Below are 18737 nucleotides of genomic sequence, written 5' to 3'. Positions count from 1 at the left end.
TGGGGGTGGGGAGGAAGGGAGCTCGATGTTTGATGTTTTTCTTTGAACAGGTTAGTTCCATGGTTCTTCTATGTTTGGTGGTTGTCTGTGGGGAAGACAAATTTCAGGGTTGCATACTGCATACATACTTGGATAATAAATGTACTTAGAATCTTTAAACCAAGTTCTTTAACCAGTCTTCTCCCGTTTCCCCAAAGATCTCTTTATTTAGCTTAGTGTGAAATCTTGGCCGGTTGTGAACTAACTTTGAATGTTTGACTGCTTGAGAAGGAGGGTTGCTCTTGCTTGAGGATCAGACACTGATTGGCATGCTTTATGATCTCCGTACTGTAATTGCTGCTTTAGCAACAAGGCATCCGTGACAGATAATGTGGAAAAAATAGATAAATAGAGGAGGCTCATAACGTCTAGCTTAAAGAGTTACTGGATAATATCCTTCCATGATGATACAGTATTTCAATCAAAAATGAGATATAAGAGAGGAAATTTGTTCCTTGTGGCAATTACGCTTTAGCCAACCCATCTCAAAAGTGCTCCTTTGAATTATAGCCTGTCTGCTTACAGAGCATCAACTCAAAGCCAAGCCATTCTCATTACTTTATGAAGTGACTATCGTACAGATATCGCGGTTGTACAGAACAGAACCTGGCACTGAGGTTCCAGTATGTTCACTCATCAAAGATCAGCAATCGCAGGCAACACACACAAAATAATGGAACTTTTCAGCTTGTAATCTTTCCCTTGCTTCCCACCATCTTCTTATTATGGCTTCTTTTCCAATCCTGATGAAGGGTCTTATTGTTTGCTCCTCTTCATAGATGCTGTCGGACCGGATGAGTTCCTTTAGCATTTTGTGTGTGTTGCTCCGGATTTCCAGCATCCGAAGAATCTCTTGTGTCAACAGTGGGAGATGCTGCAAATCTGATGTAACATCCGAAAATGCTGGAAGCACTCAGAACCTGGCAGAGAGAAAAACAGTGTAAAAATTCAAGGATCCTTGCCGGAATTAGAAGCAAATGTGCTTTAAAGAGAGGAGAGGGATGGAGAGGACAGAGGGCATGACTGTGATTGAGCGATTGTGCTTTCCTCCCACTCCCCAAAGATATGTTCGTTAAATGCTGTAAATTACCCATGCTGTGTAGGTGGTTGACAGGAGAATTGGCGTGGGCTTTTAATGGGTATGTGAGAGTAAATGGTAAACATAGAAATAAGTGGAGGAAAGGGATTTGTATATTTATTTATTTGTTGAGATGCAGTGCAGCATAGGCTTTTTTGGCCACATTGCCCATCCACCCCTGATTTAACCCTAACCTAATCACGGGACAATTTACAATGACCAGCTAACCTCCCAGCCGGTACATCTTTGGGCTGTGAGAGGAAACGGGAGCACGTGAAGGAAACCCATGTGGTCACGGGGAGAGCATACAAACTCCTTACTGACAACGGCGGGAATTGAACCTGGGTCACTGTTACTATAAAGCATTGCGCTAACCACTACGCTATCTTATAGTGGGGGCGGAATTGATGGTTGGTTCTCTGGTATGGACTAAGTGGGCTAAATATCCTCCAGTATAGAACATGGAACAGTATAACACAGAATGGATCTTCAGCTTATGATGCTGAAACCCACACCACAGTCAATTGAACCCTTCCCTCCTATGTGACCCATAACACCTCATTTTTCTATCACTGTTTTGTGCACTTTATGTAGTCCTGTGTAGGTCTGTAGTCTAGTGTAGTTTTTGTGTTGTTTTACGTAGTCTAGTGTAGCCTTGTGTTGTCTTACTTAGTCTAGTGTAGTTTTGTGTTGTTTCATGTAGCGCCATGGTCCTGGAGGAACATTGATTCGTTTTTACTGTGTACTGTACCAGCAGTTTATGGTCAAAGTGACTTGACTTGACTTGACTTGATCTACAGTGCATGGGCCTCTCTAAGAGTGTCTTAAATGTCCACAATGTATTTGCTTCAACCTTCCACCCTTGGCAGTTTTTTTCCACACACCAACCACTCTCTATGTAAAAAAAAACTAACTCTCACATTTTCCCTAAACATTCTTGCACTCATGTTAAAGGGATGTCCTCTGGTATTGGCTATTGCCTCCCTGAGGAGAAAGGTGCTGGTTGGTCACTCTATTTATGCCTCTTATCATCTTATGCATCTCCATCAAGCTACTTCTCATCCTCTAGATGACAGAATTTGAAGAAACCCTTTTGTGGTTGCCACTCTTGGACATACACTAAGAGGCCAATTTATTAAGTGCACCTGCACATCAGTTTCTTAATGCAAATACCTAATCATCCAGCTATGTGGCAGCAACTCAATGCATAAAAGCATGCAGACATGGTCAAGAGGTTCAGTTGTTGTTCAGTCCAACCATCAGAATGGGGAATAATATATGATGCAAGTAACTGGTGCCAGTAGGGGTGATTTAAGTATCTCAGAAACTGCTGATCTCTAGAGGGAGAATTCTAGAGGTTACAGAGAATGGTGCAAAAAACCAAAAAAAAAAAAAAATCCATAGTTCTGTGGGTGAAAATGCCTTGTTAATGGGAGAGGTCAGAGGAGAATGACTGGGCTGGTTCAAGCTGACAGGAAGCAACAGCAACTCAAATAATCATGCAGTGATGTGAAGAGCATCTCTGAATGTGTAACACGTTGAACCTTGAAGTGGATGGGCTACAGCAGCAGAAGAGCACGAAGAGACACTTAGTGAACACTTTATTAGGTACAGGAGGTACCTAATAAAGTTGCCACTGAGTGTAGCAAACACAACTAACACACAGAGGGTTCCCACAAATAGCATTCTGTCATTAACCTGTGAGTCAGGTTCAGAAAAATCATCTTCACCAATGACCACCAAATTTCTACAAATGTGTGGTGAAGAACATTCTGATAGGTTGCATTGCATCTTGTAATGGAGACTTCAATGTGGAGGATTGAAAGAGGCCGCAGAGGGTTGTAGACTCAGACCAACTCCATCATGGGAACAACCCTCCCCGCCATTGAGGACATCTTCAAGAGCTAGTGCTGTAAGAAGGTGACATCCATCACTAGGGATTCTCACCATACAGGACTTGCCCTGATCACTACTATCACTGTGAGCCTGAAGACACACACTCAATGTTTTGGGAACCTGCCTTCAGATTTCTGAATGATCCATCAACCCACGAACGTGACTATCAAGTTCAAGTTTAATTATCATTCATATATTACCATACATGAATCAGAATCAGATTCCGGCTTAATATCAGGTTTAATTGCAGCAATATGTTGGCCCCGGGATAGATCCTCAGAGTTGTTGACACCCAGGGACCTGAAACTGGTCACCCTTTCCTCTGCTGATCCCTCGATGAGAACTGCTGTGTGTTCCCTCAATTTAACCCTTCCTGAAGTCCACAATCAATTACTTGGTCTTACTGACATTGAGTGTAAGGTTGTTGCTGTGACACCGCTCAACCAACTGATCTATCTCACTCCCGTAAGCCTCCTCATCACCATCTGAAATTCTGCCAACAATTGCTGTGTCGTTGGCAAATTTATGGATGGTGTTTGAGCTGGGACTAGCCACACAGTCACAGGTGTAGAGAGAGTAGAGCAGTGGGCTAAGCACGTATCCTTAAGGTGTGTCAATGTTGATTGTCAGTGAGGAGGAGATGCTATTTCTGATCTGCACAGACTGTGGCCTCCTGGTGAGGAAGTCAAGGATCCAGTTGCAGAGTGAGGTACAGAGGCCCAAGTTTTGGAAATTGTTGATTAGAACTGAGGGTATGTTTGTGTTGACTGCTGACCAACAGCCTGAAGTAGGTATTGCCATTGTCCAGGTCATCCAAGGCCGAGTGGAGAGCCAATGAGATTACATCCACTGTAGACATATTGTGGCGAAAGGCAAATTGCAATGGGGCCAGGTTCTTGCTTAAGTAGGAATCGATTTTGGCCATGACCAATCTCTCAAAACACTTCATCACAGTAAATTTGAATTCCACTGGGTGATAGTCATTGAGGCAACTCACTCTCCTCTTCTTGAGCACTGATATGATTGTTGCCCTTTTGAAGTAGGTGGGAACCTCCGATAGCAACAGTGAGAAATTCAGTATGTCTTTGAACACTCCTGCCAGTTGGTTTTTACAGCCCTACCAGGCACACCATCAGGGCCTGATGTTTGCGAGAGTTCACCCTCTTATAACCATATAACCATATAACAATTAGATTATGAAGACATGTAGTCCTCTTTTATTGTCATTTAGTAACGCATGCATTAAGAAATGATACAATATTTCCTCCGGTGTGATATCACAAAACACAGGACAGACCAAGACTGAAAAAACTTACAAAACCACATAATTATAATATATAGTTGCAACAGTGCAACAATACCATAACTTGATGAAGAAGTCCATGAGCACAGTAAAGTTCAAAGTCTCTCAAATGTCCCACATCTCATGCAGACGGGAGATGGAAGAAAAACTCACCCTGCCATGCCGACCACAATCCGACTCTGAGTCATCCGAAAACTTCGAGCTCTGATCAGCTCTCCGACACCGAGTACCGAGCGCCATCTCTGTCCGAGCAATTCAACTGCCTTCTCAGTCGCCAAAAGCAGGCAAGGCCGGGGATTTTGAGGCCTACCCTCCGAAAGATTCCCAACCACGCGGTAACAACAGCAGCGAACGAGCGTTTCAGAAATTTCTCCAGATGTTTCTCTGTGCTTTCACGTCCATTCTCCATCAGATCAGAATTGTCCACGGCCCCTACTTAACAGATACAATATCATTTTTCACCGGAGGGCTGCGCACACGCAGGCGCGCTGCCATCTTCTCCTTCTGCCAGTTACATCATGGAAACAGGCCATCTCGGCCCTTCTAGTCTATGCCGAACTCTTACTCTCACTTAGGCCCACCGACCTGCATTCAGCCCATAACCCTCCATTCCTTTCCTGTCCATATGGTTGTCCAATTTAACTTTAAATGACAACATCAAACCTGCCTCAACCACTTCTGCTGGAAGCTCGTTCCACACAGCTACCACTCTCTGAGTAAAGAAGTTCCCCCTCATGTTACCCCTAAACTTTTGTCCTTTAACTCTCAACTCATGTCCTCTTGTTTGAATCTGCCCCACTCTCCATGGAAAAAGCCTATCCAAATCAACTCTATCTATACCCCTCATAATTTTAAATACCACTATTAAGTCCCCCCTCAACCTTCTACGCTCCAAAGAATAAAGACCCAACTTGTTCAACCTTTCTCTGTAACTTAGGAGATGAAACCCAGGTAACATTATAGTAAATCTTCTCTGTACTCGCTCAATTTTGTTGACATCTTTCCTATAATTCGGTGGCAGAACTGTACACAATACTCCAAATTTGGCCTTACCAATGCCTTGTACAATTTCAACATTACATCCCAACTCCTGTACTCAATGCTCTGATTTATAAAGGCCAGCATACCAAAAGCCTTCTTCACCACCCTATCCACATGAGATTCCACCTTCAGGGAACTATGCACCATTATTCCTAGATCTCTCTGTTCTGCTGCACTCTTCAATGCCCTACCGTTTACCATGTATGTCCTATTTTGATTAGTCGTACCAAAATGTAGCACCTCACATTTATCAGCATTAAACTTCATCTGCCATCTTTCAGCCCACTCTTCTAACTGGCCTAAATCTCTCTGCAGGCTTTGAAAACCTACTTCATTATCCACAACTCCACCTATCTTAGTATCATCTGCATACTTACTCATCCAATTTACCACCCCATAATCCAGATCATTAATGTATATGACAAACAACATTGGACCCAGTACAGATCCCTGAGACACACCACTAGTCACTGGCCTCCAATCTGACAAACAGTTTTCCACCACTACTCTCTGGCGTCTCCCATCCAGCCACTAATGAATCCATTTTACTACTTGGATATTAATACCTAACGATTGAACCTTCCTAACCAACCTTCCGTGTGGAACCTTGTCAAAGGCCTTACTGAAGTCCATATGGACACCATCTACCGCTTTACCCTCGTCAACTTTCCTAGTAACCTCTTCAAAAAATTCTATGTTTTGTCAAACATGACTTTTGAAAGATGTTCTGATGAAACAACTCTCCTCCAGGACTAAGGTGCAAATCACAATACCAGCAGCACATAGCACACTGCAAATAGCACATAGGGTTCTGATTTCAGAAAAAAAACATACGGTTACAAAGAGAAAAAATAATATAGCCCAAATCCCTGAGGTGTACAAGGTGATAAGATCATAAGACATAGGAGCAGAATTAGGCCATTTGGACCATCAAGTCTGCTCTGTCATTCAATCATGGCTGATCCTTTTTACCCCTCATCAGCCCCATTCCTGGTCCTGTTTGTACCTCCACCGAGTGAACACTGGAGGGCAGCACCGATGGGAGGTGTCAGTCCCCAGCCTACTACAAAATCCAGTGGTACACAGCCAGCTCTGGCATATCCTTCACCAGCGACCACCAGCAGGCGACTCTGAAGTATGTGGGCCTTATCTGCACAACGACCTTTGAAACCTTTGAACAGAGGCAACACAACTCCCCTGCTATTGGTCTTTCCATAGAACCAGTGAACCGGGCTTGCATTATTCTATATTACTAATATCCGACAGGGTCTTACAATCACAATAAGAACATCCAAGATAATTGTTCTTCCTTTTAGTTTGCATTATTTATTTAGCTCTGTAATTTATAGTAAATTTTATGTCTATGATAACACGAAACAAATTATGCATCATATAAGTCAGTGATAATAAAAACTGACTCTGATAATTTTTGGAATAATTTACACTCTGTGATCTCTGTGTACCTACATGCCTGTGATGCTGCTGTAAACAAATTTTCCATTGTACCTGTACCTCACCGTACTCACATGACAATAAGCTCAGCATGACTTGTCATGGTGACCACCTTGTTCAGTGTGCCAGATTGAAAAATACCGAAATGTATTCGTATTTCCCCTGGAAAAATTGTTTGAGTCCCTGAACGGTGGGAGAAGATGAGGCAAAAGTGCAGGAATCCTACATTTTCATATTTACTAGGGCTCATTAAAAAGGCATATGAAAGAGCCTTTATTAGACAGTGGATTGAGTTCAAGAGCCATCACATAATGCTGCAGCTCTATAAAATACCTGTTTAGACCACATTTGGAATATTTTGTTCAGTTCTGGTTGTTTCATTATAGGAAGGATGTAAAAGCTTTAGAGAGATTTACCAGGATGCTACCTGGATTAGAGAGTATGTTTTCGGAGGAAATATTGAGCGAGCTAGAGCTTTTATCTTTGGAGTGAAAGGGATGAGAGGTGCCTTGATACAGGTGTACAAGATGCTGAGATTATAAGACACAGGAGCAGAATTAGACCATTTGGTCGGTCGAGTCTGCTCTGTCATTCATCACGGCTTATTGATCCTTTTTGCCCCTCCTCAGCTCCATTCCTTGGCCTTCTCCCCGTCACCTTTGATGCCGTGTCCAGTCAAGAACCTATCAAGCTCTGCCTTAAATACACCCAATAACTTGGCCTACACAGCTGCCTGTGGCAACAAATTCCACAAATTCACCATCCTCTGGCTGAAGAAATTTCCCCACATCTCTGTTTTAAATGGACGCCCCTCTATCCTGAGGCTGTGCCCTCTTGTCCTAGACTCTCCCACCATGGGAAACATCCTTTCCACAACTACTCCGTCCAGGCCTTTAAACATTCAAAAGGTTTTAATGAGATCCCCCTCATCCTTCTAAATTCCAGCGAATACAGACCCAGTTCCTCATATGATAACTCCTTCATTCCCAGAATCATCCTTGTGAACGTCCTCTGAACCCTCTCCAATGCCAGCACATCTTTTCTAAGATGAGGACCCAAAACTGTTCACAATACTCAAGGTGAGGCCTCACCAGTGCCTTATAAAGCACATCCCTGCTTTTGTATTCTAGACCTTTTGAAATGAATGCTAACATTATATCTGCCTTCCTCTCCACCGACTTTATCTGCAAGTTAACCTTTAGGTTGCTCTGAACAAGAACTCCAAGTCCATTGGCTTCTTAGAATTTTGGATTTTCTCCCCATTTAGAAAATAGTCTGCACATTTATTTCTACTACCAAAGTGCATGACCATGCATTTTCCAACATTGTATTTGATTTACCACTCTCTTGCCCGTTCTCCTAATCTGTCTAAGTCCTCCTGCTGCCTTCCTGTTTCCTCAACACTACCTGGCCCTCCACCAATCTTCGTATCATCTGCAAACTTGGCAGCAAAGTCAAGATAAGAGGCATAGATTGAGTGGACAGGCAGAAGCTTTCTCCCAGCGTGGAAATGGCTGATACCAGGGGGCATAATTTTAAGGTAATTGGGAGAAAGTATAGGGAGATATTATGGGTAAGTTCTCTGTGACACCAGAAATGCATGTGGCTAGAAAATGATGTTCATTGACTTCACCTCAATGTTTAGTCATAGTCATAGTCATACTTTATTGATCCCGGGGGAAACTGGTTTTTGTTACAGTTGCACCATAAATAATAGATAGTAATAGAACCATAAATAGTTAAATAATAATATGTAAATTATGCCAGTAAATTATGAAATAAGTCCAGGACCAGCCTATTTGCTCAGAGTGTCTGACCCTCCAAGGGAGGAGTTGTAAAGTTTGATGGCCACAGGCAGGAATGACTTCCTATGATGCTCTGTGCTGCATCTCGGTGGAATGAGTCTCTGGCTGAATGTACTCCTGTGCCCACCCAGTACATTATGTAGTGGATGGGAGACATTGACCAAGATGGCATGCAACTTGGACAGCATCCTCTTTTCAGACACCACTGTGAGAGAGTTCAGTTTAACGCAATCGTTCCTCAGAGTTTGGATGGTAAACCGTCTTCGTTAGGCCTCAACACCCCTCTTAGTAACTAGATCTTGGACTTCTTGGTGGAAAAACCTCAGTCAGTCTGAGTTGACAGCAACATTTTGAGCTCACATGTGCCACTCAGAGCTGTGCGCTCAGCTTGCTGTTGTTCATGCAGCTGCCTCACGACTGCACCACCAGATCCAACTGCATCAAGTTCGCTGATGATACAACAGTAGTTGGCTTCATTAGCAACAATGGTAAGTTGGCAAACAGAGAGGAAATAGAGAGGCTTGTCAAATGATGTGAGAACAACAACCTGAATCTCACATGGACAAGACAAGAGAGATGATTGTGGAACTCTGGAAGGTGCAGGTTGACCACTCTCCATTGCACATCAAGGCTCCTTGTTGTGCACATAACGAATGAGTCAATCTGGACCCACAGCACTTCCTTGTTAGTCAAGAAGGAACAGCAGTATCTTCACTTTCTGAGGAGAATGAGGCATGCAAGGCACCCCTCCCCATTCTAACAACTTTCTACAGGAGCGCCATTGAGAGTGTCCTACCTGGCTGATCATTGCATGCTATGGAAGCTGGAAGGCATTGGACCTCAAGGCCCTACAGAGGGTAGTAAAAACCACTGTCATAGATGAAGGGCCTGAAATATTGTTCAAAGTTCAAAGTAAATTTACTATCAAAGTACATTCTGTATATGTCACCATATACATGAGTATAATTTTCTTGCAGACATTCACAGTAAATACAAAGAAACACAATAGAATCAATGAAACACTGTACCGAATACAAATTTGCAAAGGACAAAAAACTGCGTAAATACAAAAAGAGAAAAAAAAGATAATAAATAAGCAATAAATGTTAAGAACTTGAGATCAAGAGTCCTTGAAAGTGAGTCCATAGGTTGTGGGAACAGTTCAGTGATGGGGTGAGTGAAGTTGAATGAGGTTATCCCCTCTGGTTCAAGAGACTGTTGAGAGGTAATAGCTGTTCCTGAACCTGTTGGTGTGGGGCTTGCAACTCCTGTACCTCCATCCCGATTGCAGCAGCGAGAAGAGAGCATGGCCTGGATGGTGAGGGTCATTGATGATGGATGCTACTTTCCTGTGAAAGCACCCCACGTAGATGCGCTCAATGGTGGGGAGGGCTTTACCTGCGATGCACTGGGCTGTATCCATTACTTTTTGTAGGCTTTTTCATTCAAAGGCAGTGGTGGAACTAGTTAATATACTCTCCACCACACATCTATAGAAGTTTGTCGAAGTTTTAGATGACATGCTGAATCTTCGCAATCTTCTAAGAAAGTAGAGGATCTGCCATGGTTCCTTTGTAATAGCAGTTATGTATTGGACCCAGGACAGGTTCTCTGAAATGATAACACCGAAGGATCTAAACTTGCTGGACCTTCTCCACCTCTGATGCCCGATGAGGACCGGGGCATGAAACTTGAGTTTCCTCCTCCTGTGGTCAACAATCAGCTCCCTGGTCTTGCTGACATTGAGTGAGAGGTTGTTGTTGTGGCAGCACTCAGCCAGATTTTCAATCTCCCTCCTATATGCTGATTCATCACCACCTTTCATTTGGCTGACAACAGGGGTGTTGTCAGAAAACCTAAGTATGGCATTGGAGCTGTGCTTATCCTCACAGTCATAAGTGTAAAGTGAGTAGAGCAGGGGGCTAAGCACACAGCCTTGTGATGCACCTGTGCTAATGGACTGTGTAATTGACTGGGATCTGCAAATGAGGCAATCAAGGATCCAGTTGCATAAGGAGCTACTGGGGCCTGGGTCTTTGAAGTTTATTGATTAGGTTTGAGGGGATGATAGTATTGAATGTCCAGCTGTAGAAGAATGAAGAGCATCCTGATGTATGCATCTGCACTGTCTAGATGTTCTAGGGTTGAGTGAAGAGCCCATGAAATGGTATCTGCTGTTGACCCGTTGTGACAGTAGGCAAATTGGAGTGGATCCACATCGCTTCTCAGGTAGGAGTTGATGTTTCATCACCAGCTTCTCAAAGAATTTCATCACAGTGGGCACTAAGGATCCCTGCCACCCGTCCCACAATCTCGTTAGCACACTACTGTCAGGAAGGAGGTACTGGAGCACCAGGACCAGGGCTGCCTGACTGGGTAATGGCTTCCTCCCTCAAGCCCTGCCACCTCTGAGGTTTCGTCACTAGGACAGCAGGCTGTTTACTGTTTACCGGTGCTGTGCACGACATGCATTTTGCATTGTATTGTATTAACTTATTTATGGTAATACTTTGTTTTATGTGCTGTGTGTGATATACATTTTGTGGATGCACGATGGCCCAGAGAAGTGTTGTTTCATTTGGTTGTATATACAGTATGTACAGTCGGATGACAATAAACTTGAACTTTACACAGAGAGTGGTGGGTACATGGGATGCCCTGCCAGGGATGGTGGCAGGGACAGATACATTAGGGAAATCTAAGAGACCCTTAGATAGGTGCTTGGATGATAGAAATATGAGGGCTATGTAGGAGGGAAGGGTTACATTGAACTTAGATTAGGTTGGCACAACTTTGTGCGCTGAAGGGCAAGTACTGCGCTGTATCCTATGTTCATCCCTGGCCTTGGCCGTACATCTACAGTACTACTGATCTATCGTTACACATCAGCACAAGACATCAAGAGTAATCCCTCTCGTGGAACGAAGGATTCTCAGACACCGCCAGAGGCAGCTCTGGAGAAGTGGAGAACTCGCCAAGTTACGCACAGCTGACCTCAGGTATTGACCGTAAGACAAAGAGCAGAATAAGGCCATTTGGTCTATGAAGTCTGCTGCGCCATTTCATCTTGGCTGATCCAGTTTTCCTCTCAGCCCCAGTATGTTTCTACAGATGGTAAGTCAGTGGACCGCAAAGCCTAGGTGCACTGAAAAGATGAAGTGTAGCTAGGTTCAGCAACCTTTGATATTTTCAACTCAAGGTGAACCTGAAGTAACTGCAAGAATGCACGTGAAGAAATTATGCCTTTATGACTCATTTTATTAATTCAATGGAAATAGTCAAGTACAGATTTTAGCACCCAGTCACAAAATAATGAACATGGATTAGAATGGAATATATGGAGTGTGAAAACAGAATTCAATTATGTACAAAATTAAAGATATATCAACATGAATGCTGTTATGTTGAAATTCAAACACTTATCTTTTGGTTACTCTGCAAAGGAAAGCTGCAGGTTTAAGGCAGCAGAGAATTGCCAAGCGGCGTAATGTAGATAATATATCTAAAGGTACGGTGTGTAAAGTTTACATTAACAAAGTGCAGCTTATAATAGAATGTGAATTCCAGAAAAAGATGTGATTTTATATGGGCCTTTCTGGAGACAATTATCGGGCTTGGTTATTGTTGTAAGGCAGAGCGAATGGACATTGATCCCAGGAACACTACCTCGCTACATAATTTCTATTTTTGCACTACTTACTTAATATAAGTATTTTATATATATATTATCATATGTTGCATTGTACTGCTGCCACAGGGTTAACAAATTGAATGACATATGTAGGTGATATTAAACCTGATTTCGATTAATGGTATATATTGTGATATCAGGTCCAGGCATAAGTGACGATTGCTACGCTTCTGCAGTGTTGAAAGCTTCAACATACACACTGCAGGCAGAATGTTGTCCTTGGCAGTAACAGCTACTGTATGTCCTAAAAATTTGGTTTTATTAAAAGTAGGCCATTCAGTCCTTGAAGGCTAGTCCGCTCTGATATTTGTAATAAGATATAGGAACAGAATAAGGTCATTGGCCCATTGAGTCTGTTCCGTCGTTCCTTTATGGGTGATTTATTATCCTCCTTAACCCCATTCTCCTATCTCCTTCTTGCGACCTTTGATGCCCTTACTAATTAAGAACTTATCAAACTTTGCTTTATTATTATTATTATTTTACTTTGTGTTTTTTTTTCATATTATGTATTGCATTGAATTATTGCTGCTAAGTTATATAACCATATAACAATTACAGCATGGAAACAGGCCATCTTGGCCCTTCTAGTCCGTACCGAACTCTTACTCTCACCTAGTCCCACCGACCTGCACTCGGCCCATAACCATCCATTCCTTTCCTGTCCATATATCTATCCAATTTAACTTTAAACGACAACATCGAATCTGCCTCAACCACTTCAGCTGGAAGCTCGTTCCACACAGCTACCACTCTCTGAGTAAAGAAGTTCCCCCTCATGTTACCCCTAAACTTTTGCTCTTTAACTCTCAGCTCATGTTCTCTTGTTTGAACCTCCCCCATTCTCAATGGAAAAAGCCTATCCACGCCAACTCTATCAATCCCCCTCATAATTTTAAACACCTCTATCAAGTCCCCCCTCAACCTTCTATGCTCCAAAGAATAAAGACCTAACTTGTTCAACCTTTCTCTGTAACTTAGGAGATGATACCCAGGCAACATTTTAGTAAATCTCCTCTGTACTCTCTCAATTTAATTGACATCTTTCCTATAATTCGGTGACCAGAACTGTACACAATACTCCAAATTTGGCCTTACCAATGCCTTATACAATTTCAACATTACATCCCAACTCCTATCCTCAATGCTCTGATTAATAAAGGCCAGCATGCCAAAAGCTTTCTTCACCACCCTATCCACATGAGATTCCACCTTCAGGGAACTATGCACCATTATTTCTAGATCCCTCTGTTCTACAGCATTCTTCATTGCCCTACCATTTACCATGTATGTCCTATTTTGATTAGTTCTACAAAAATGTAGCACCTCACATTTTTCAGCATTAAACTCCATCTGCCAACTTTCAGCCCACTCTTGTAACTGTCCTAAATCTCTCTGCAAGTTTTGAAAACCTACTTCATTATCCACAACACCACCTATCTTAGTATCATCTGCATGCTGACTAATCCAATTTACCACCCCATCATCCAGATCATTAATATATATGACAAACTACATTGGACCCAGTACAGATCCCTGAGGCACACTGCTACACACCGTCCTCCAATCTGACACACAAATTTCATGCCACATGCCGGGGATAATAAACCCGATTCCGATTCTGATTCTGACTCTGACAATGAGTTGGCCTCCACTGCTGTCTGTGCCAATGAATTCCACAGATTCACCTCCCTCTGGCTAAAGAAATTCCTCTTCATCTCTGTTGTGAAAGAATGCCCTTGTATTCTGAGGCTGTGCCCTCTGGTCTGAGATATCCCCACTTTAGGAAACATCCTCTCCATTTCCACTCTATCTCGGTCTTTCAGTGTTTGATAGGTTTCAATGAGATTTCCTCTCATTCTTCTAAACTTCAGAGAGTACAGGCCCAGAACCATCAAACAGGCCTCATATATTCCCAGGATAATTCTTGTGAACCTCCTCTGGACACTGTCCAATGCCAGCACAATCTTTCTTAGAAAAGGTGCCCAAAACTGCTAACCATCTTCCAATTGCAGTTGACCAATTATATTTCGGTATCCTTGCTCTGTGTTCTCCCCTTGCCTCCCCCAAAGCACTCACTGTTATTAGTCATTTAAATAGTTGAGCTGGTCCTGGAGCCAAGGTTGTGGTTCATTCCACAAACTTCAAACTTCAATTAAGGACACATTACCTTCATTTGCTTTTTCATTTCAACTGCACTCTCCTTACGTGGATTTCCCACAAGAAACAACATCCCCCACAGTGACTCACTTTGTATGTTAGACACTAATCACAGCCCCAGCCTCCTCCTCCCTAGAGAACAAAATGGTATTTATCGTGAGGCTGGGAAGCAGTAACTTCTTTGGCTGTCACATTGTTCAAATGTTGTACAATTGTAGCAGAGAACAAGGAAACTAACCATCACCACCCCTCACCATCCAGGACATGGCCTCTTCTTATTGTTACTGTCAGGGGGGTGGTACACGAATTTGAAGGTGCACACTCTGTTTTAGGAACATGCTGTATGACTAAATTCTTTTTATACTGAAAGGCTGTGGAAGCTAAGATGATCTGTATATTTAAAACAGAGACAGATAATTTTATCTTTTATTTTAATTTATTGCGATACAACGAGGAATAGGCCCTTCCAGCTGTGCCATCCAGCAACCCCTAATTTAACCCTAGCCTTATCACGGGATAATTTACAATGACCAGTTAACCTTTGGATGGTGGGAGGAAACCGGAGCATCCGGAGAAAACCCACGTGGTTAAACTCCTCACGGGCAGCAGTGGGATGCTGGTACTGTAAAGCACTGTGTTAACCATTACGCCATTGTGTCACCCTAACACATTTAAAAGTTAAAATACTTTTATTATCTATCTATCTTGGAATATACTGATCAACTGAGTATACTTGACTGAAGTATATTGTTAAAATCAGAATCAGGTTTATTGTCCCTGACATATACTCAGTGGCCACTTTATTAGGTACACTTGTGCAGCTCCTCGTTAATGCAAATATCTAATCAACCAATTATCTGGCAGCAACTCAATATATAAAAGCATGCAGACGTGGTCAAGAGGTTCAGTTGTTGTTTAGAACTAACGTCATAATGGTGAAAAAATATGATCTAAGTGACTTTGACTGTGGAATGATTGATGGTGCCAGACAGGATCGGTTTGAGTATCTCACAAACTGCCGATTTCCTGGGATTTTCACGTATAACAGTCTCTAGAGTTTATAGAGAATGGGACAAAAAATTAACAACAAAAAAAAGTCCAGTGAGCAGCAATTCTGTGGGCGAAAATGCCTTGTTAATGAGAGTTCAGCGGAGAATGGCCAGACTGGTTCAAGCTGACAGGAGGGCGACGATAACTCAATAACCGCTTGTTACAACAGTGGTGTGCAACAGAGCATCGCTGAAAGCACGACATGTTGAACCTCAAACTGGATGGGCTACAGCAGCAGAAGACCAGACCGGGTACTACACCTGTACCTAATAAAGTGGCCACTGAGTGTATGTTTTGAGTTATATATTGTATTATCTATTAAAATACCTTTCCGCATGCACCATCAGATTTCTGAATGGTCCATGAACCGCTGAACACTCACGCACTGTATTTCTATATTGGTGTTGGGACTGGAAGCGAGGGACGGGTTAGTGCAGGTGGCTGCTCTGTGAGGTTTCATTATCTCTGCGCTGAACCGAGGCTGTGACCTGCAACTAATTTGCTCCTAGGTCGGCTGCAGTTGTTTCCACAGATTGTTGTTTTTTCTGCACATTGGGTGTTTGACGGTCTTTTTTTAAAATGGGTATCTTTGTTCTGTGGCTGCCTGTAAGGACATGAATCTCAAGGTTATATAATGTATACATACTTTGATAATAAATGTACTTTGAACTTTCAACTCTTTTTGCACGACTTATTTATTCATTTTCATGTATCTTGTTTTAAACTGAATAATACATCTTGTGATGCGCTCAGACACATGATGTAACACGGGGTCACAGGGTATTTTGGGCCTATTAACATCAGACACCCTCACCTGGGTGACACAGCCGGAGTTGATCAGGCCCTGACTTGTGTCTGAGTAGCACTCTGCCACGGACCAGCCCTCCTGATCCACAGCCATCTCGAAGCTCGCTCTGCTGCCTCTACGGCGTTCCTAATGGCTTTCCTGTTCTGGGCTCCTGAGATGCCCATCTGGAGGGTGATACAGTGTGCCCGCCAGCACTACTGCAGCACTTTGTCTTTTTCCTTTCATAGGCTTCTCCCATCTGGTCTTCCCAGGGAATGGCCAGCTCCAACATGACCACCTGTCATCTAGCTTGTAATCTATAGTAATTATTCATGCCTTGCACAAAAAAAAATGCTGCTGCTAAAATAATTTTCATGACTATGTTGGTTATTACAGACCTGATTCTGATTCTGGTTTATATACAGCAAGATTCCACGAAGAGCCATGCCAATTTGTGTTGTATGGAGGTGTCACAACAGTAGCATAGCTGTTAGTACAATACTTTACAGTGCCTGCAAGCACCGATCAGGGTTCGATTCCCACCACTGTCATTAAAGAGTCCGTGCGTTCTCACCATGATTTCCCTGTGGGGTTTCTCTAGATGCTCCGGTTTCCTCCTACATTCCAAAGACAGTTATGTTCATATAGTTAAGAGTTAGGGTTAGTGAGTTGTGGGCATTCTATAGTGGTGCTGAAAGATTGGTGATGTTTGTGGGCTGTCCCCAGCACAATCCTCAGACTGTGACGGTTCTTGAATCAAACGATGCAGTTCACTGTATGTTTCGATATTTTGATGTACAAAGTTCAAAGTAAACGTATTACCTAAGTACATACATGTCACCATTTACAACTCTGAGTTTCATTTTCTTGTGGGCAGACTCAATAAATGCAGTAACCATAATAGAGTCACTGAGAGACCTCATCGACGTGAAAAACAGAGGTAATATCTTCATCCCCCTCTCTCTATATGACAAGTTAGAATGTTAAAAGTTTCCATTAATAATGTACAGCTTACAATAGAACATGAATTTTTAAGTAGAGTGCAACAACCCAGTCTGGATACAATTATTAGAAGCCAAGTTAATGTTCAGCTGTGAAGCTGGGTGGTTAATATTTGCAAGGTGATTAATAGAATGAATGAGCTGTTATTTTATTGATCTGAAAGAAAACTCCCCCAAGAGGTGCACATTGGGTTTGGAGGCCTGTGTGCCTCAGTGACCCAGAGAGCTATGTTAGCTGGAGTCAGGGCTTTATGTTTTGGCTCGTGGTAGGTCACCCATGTCACACAGGTCAAAGGGTAGAGACCAGACTAAGAGCAGTCCACTGGTCCACTGGTCCTCCAGATTCAGCGATTCACCTCAGGGCTGACAACCCTGACTGGTAAAACAAAATTGTTACTGAAACAGCAATGAAAAATCCTTCTCCTTCTGAGTGTGGCAGTATTCCCGAGTCTCCACCTGGGACTTGCATGACTGACAGTAGTGAAAACCAAGAGGAAGCTACTGACACGATGAAAGAATCCCTGAACACTGCCAGAGATGGTAGACCTTCATTGCTGACCTAAACACCAGCAGTGTAACTGGCAGTAAGTAAGTAAAGACAAACTGCTGGAGGTGCTCAGTGAGTCAGGCAGCATCAATGGAGGCAGAGGGATGTTTGTTTCAGGTCGAGATCATCTCCCTGCCTCCACAGATGCTGCTCAACCTGCTGAATAACACTAGCAGTTTGTCTTTGACTCCAACTTTCAGCGTCTGCTGTCTTTGAACGGAAAATCCTACAATAGGTAGTGGATTCAACCCAGGATCTCACGGGTAAAGGCCTCCCAACCATTGAGCACGTCTACAAGAGAAGCTGTCATAGAAAAGCAACATCCATCATCAAAGATCCTCAGCCCCCAGGCCATGCTATTCTCTCTGCTGCCATCAGGTAGAAGGTACAAGAGTCTCAGGACTCACATCACCAGGTTCAAGAACAGTTACTACCCCTCAACCATCAGGCTCTTGAACAAAAGGGGTTAACTATATTCACTTACCCCATCTTGAAATGTTCCCACAACCAATGATCTCACTTTAAGGACTCTTTACCTTGTTATTTCATGTCCTCTTTATTTATTGCAATTTATTTATGTTTGCATTTGCATAATTTGTTGTCTTCTGCACTATAGTTTTCGTTGATCCTGTTACAGTTACTATACTATAGATTTGCTGAGTTGCCTGCTGGAAAATGAACCTCAGAGTTGGATGTGGTGACATATATGTACTTTGTTAATAAAATTTACTTTGAACATTGAACTTTGAACTCCTGTGTCTCCAGTTTGTTTGTCGCTATTTGGTTGAATTAGGAGCACAGATGGGATGTTATTGCAATTGGCTGGAAGTTCCATCACATAGAGTTCTATTAGCAGAAGGAGGAGTGAGCAGGAGGGAATGTATGAT

General features: G+C 42.7%; 1 protein-coding gene across 1 annotated transcript in view; it reads right to left on the bottom strand.

The window, feature by feature from the left end:
- Positions 1-279: 279 nt before the first annotated feature.
- st6galnac3 (ST6 (alpha-N-acetyl-neuraminyl-2,3-beta-galactosyl-1,3)-N-acetylgalactosaminide alpha-2,6-sialyltransferase 3) overlaps positions 280-18737 on the bottom strand; it is a 322126-nt gene continuing 303668 nt past the window's right edge. Inside the window, exon 5 of the mRNA XM_063064719.1 lies at positions 280-959. Within this exon, the coding sequence (XP_062920789.1) occupies positions 953-959 (7 nt within the window). The 3' untranslated portion in view covers positions 280-952. The remainder of the gene's footprint in view (positions 960-18737) is intronic.

Source organism: Mobula hypostoma, chromosome 12 (assembly GCF_963921235.1).
Source record: "Mobula hypostoma chromosome 12, sMobHyp1.1, whole genome shotgun sequence".
NCBI classification, from domain to species: Eukaryota; Metazoa; Chordata; class Chondrichthyes; order Myliobatiformes; family Myliobatidae; genus Mobula; species Mobula hypostoma.
This window is presented reverse-complemented; position numbering and strand designations above follow the sequence as displayed.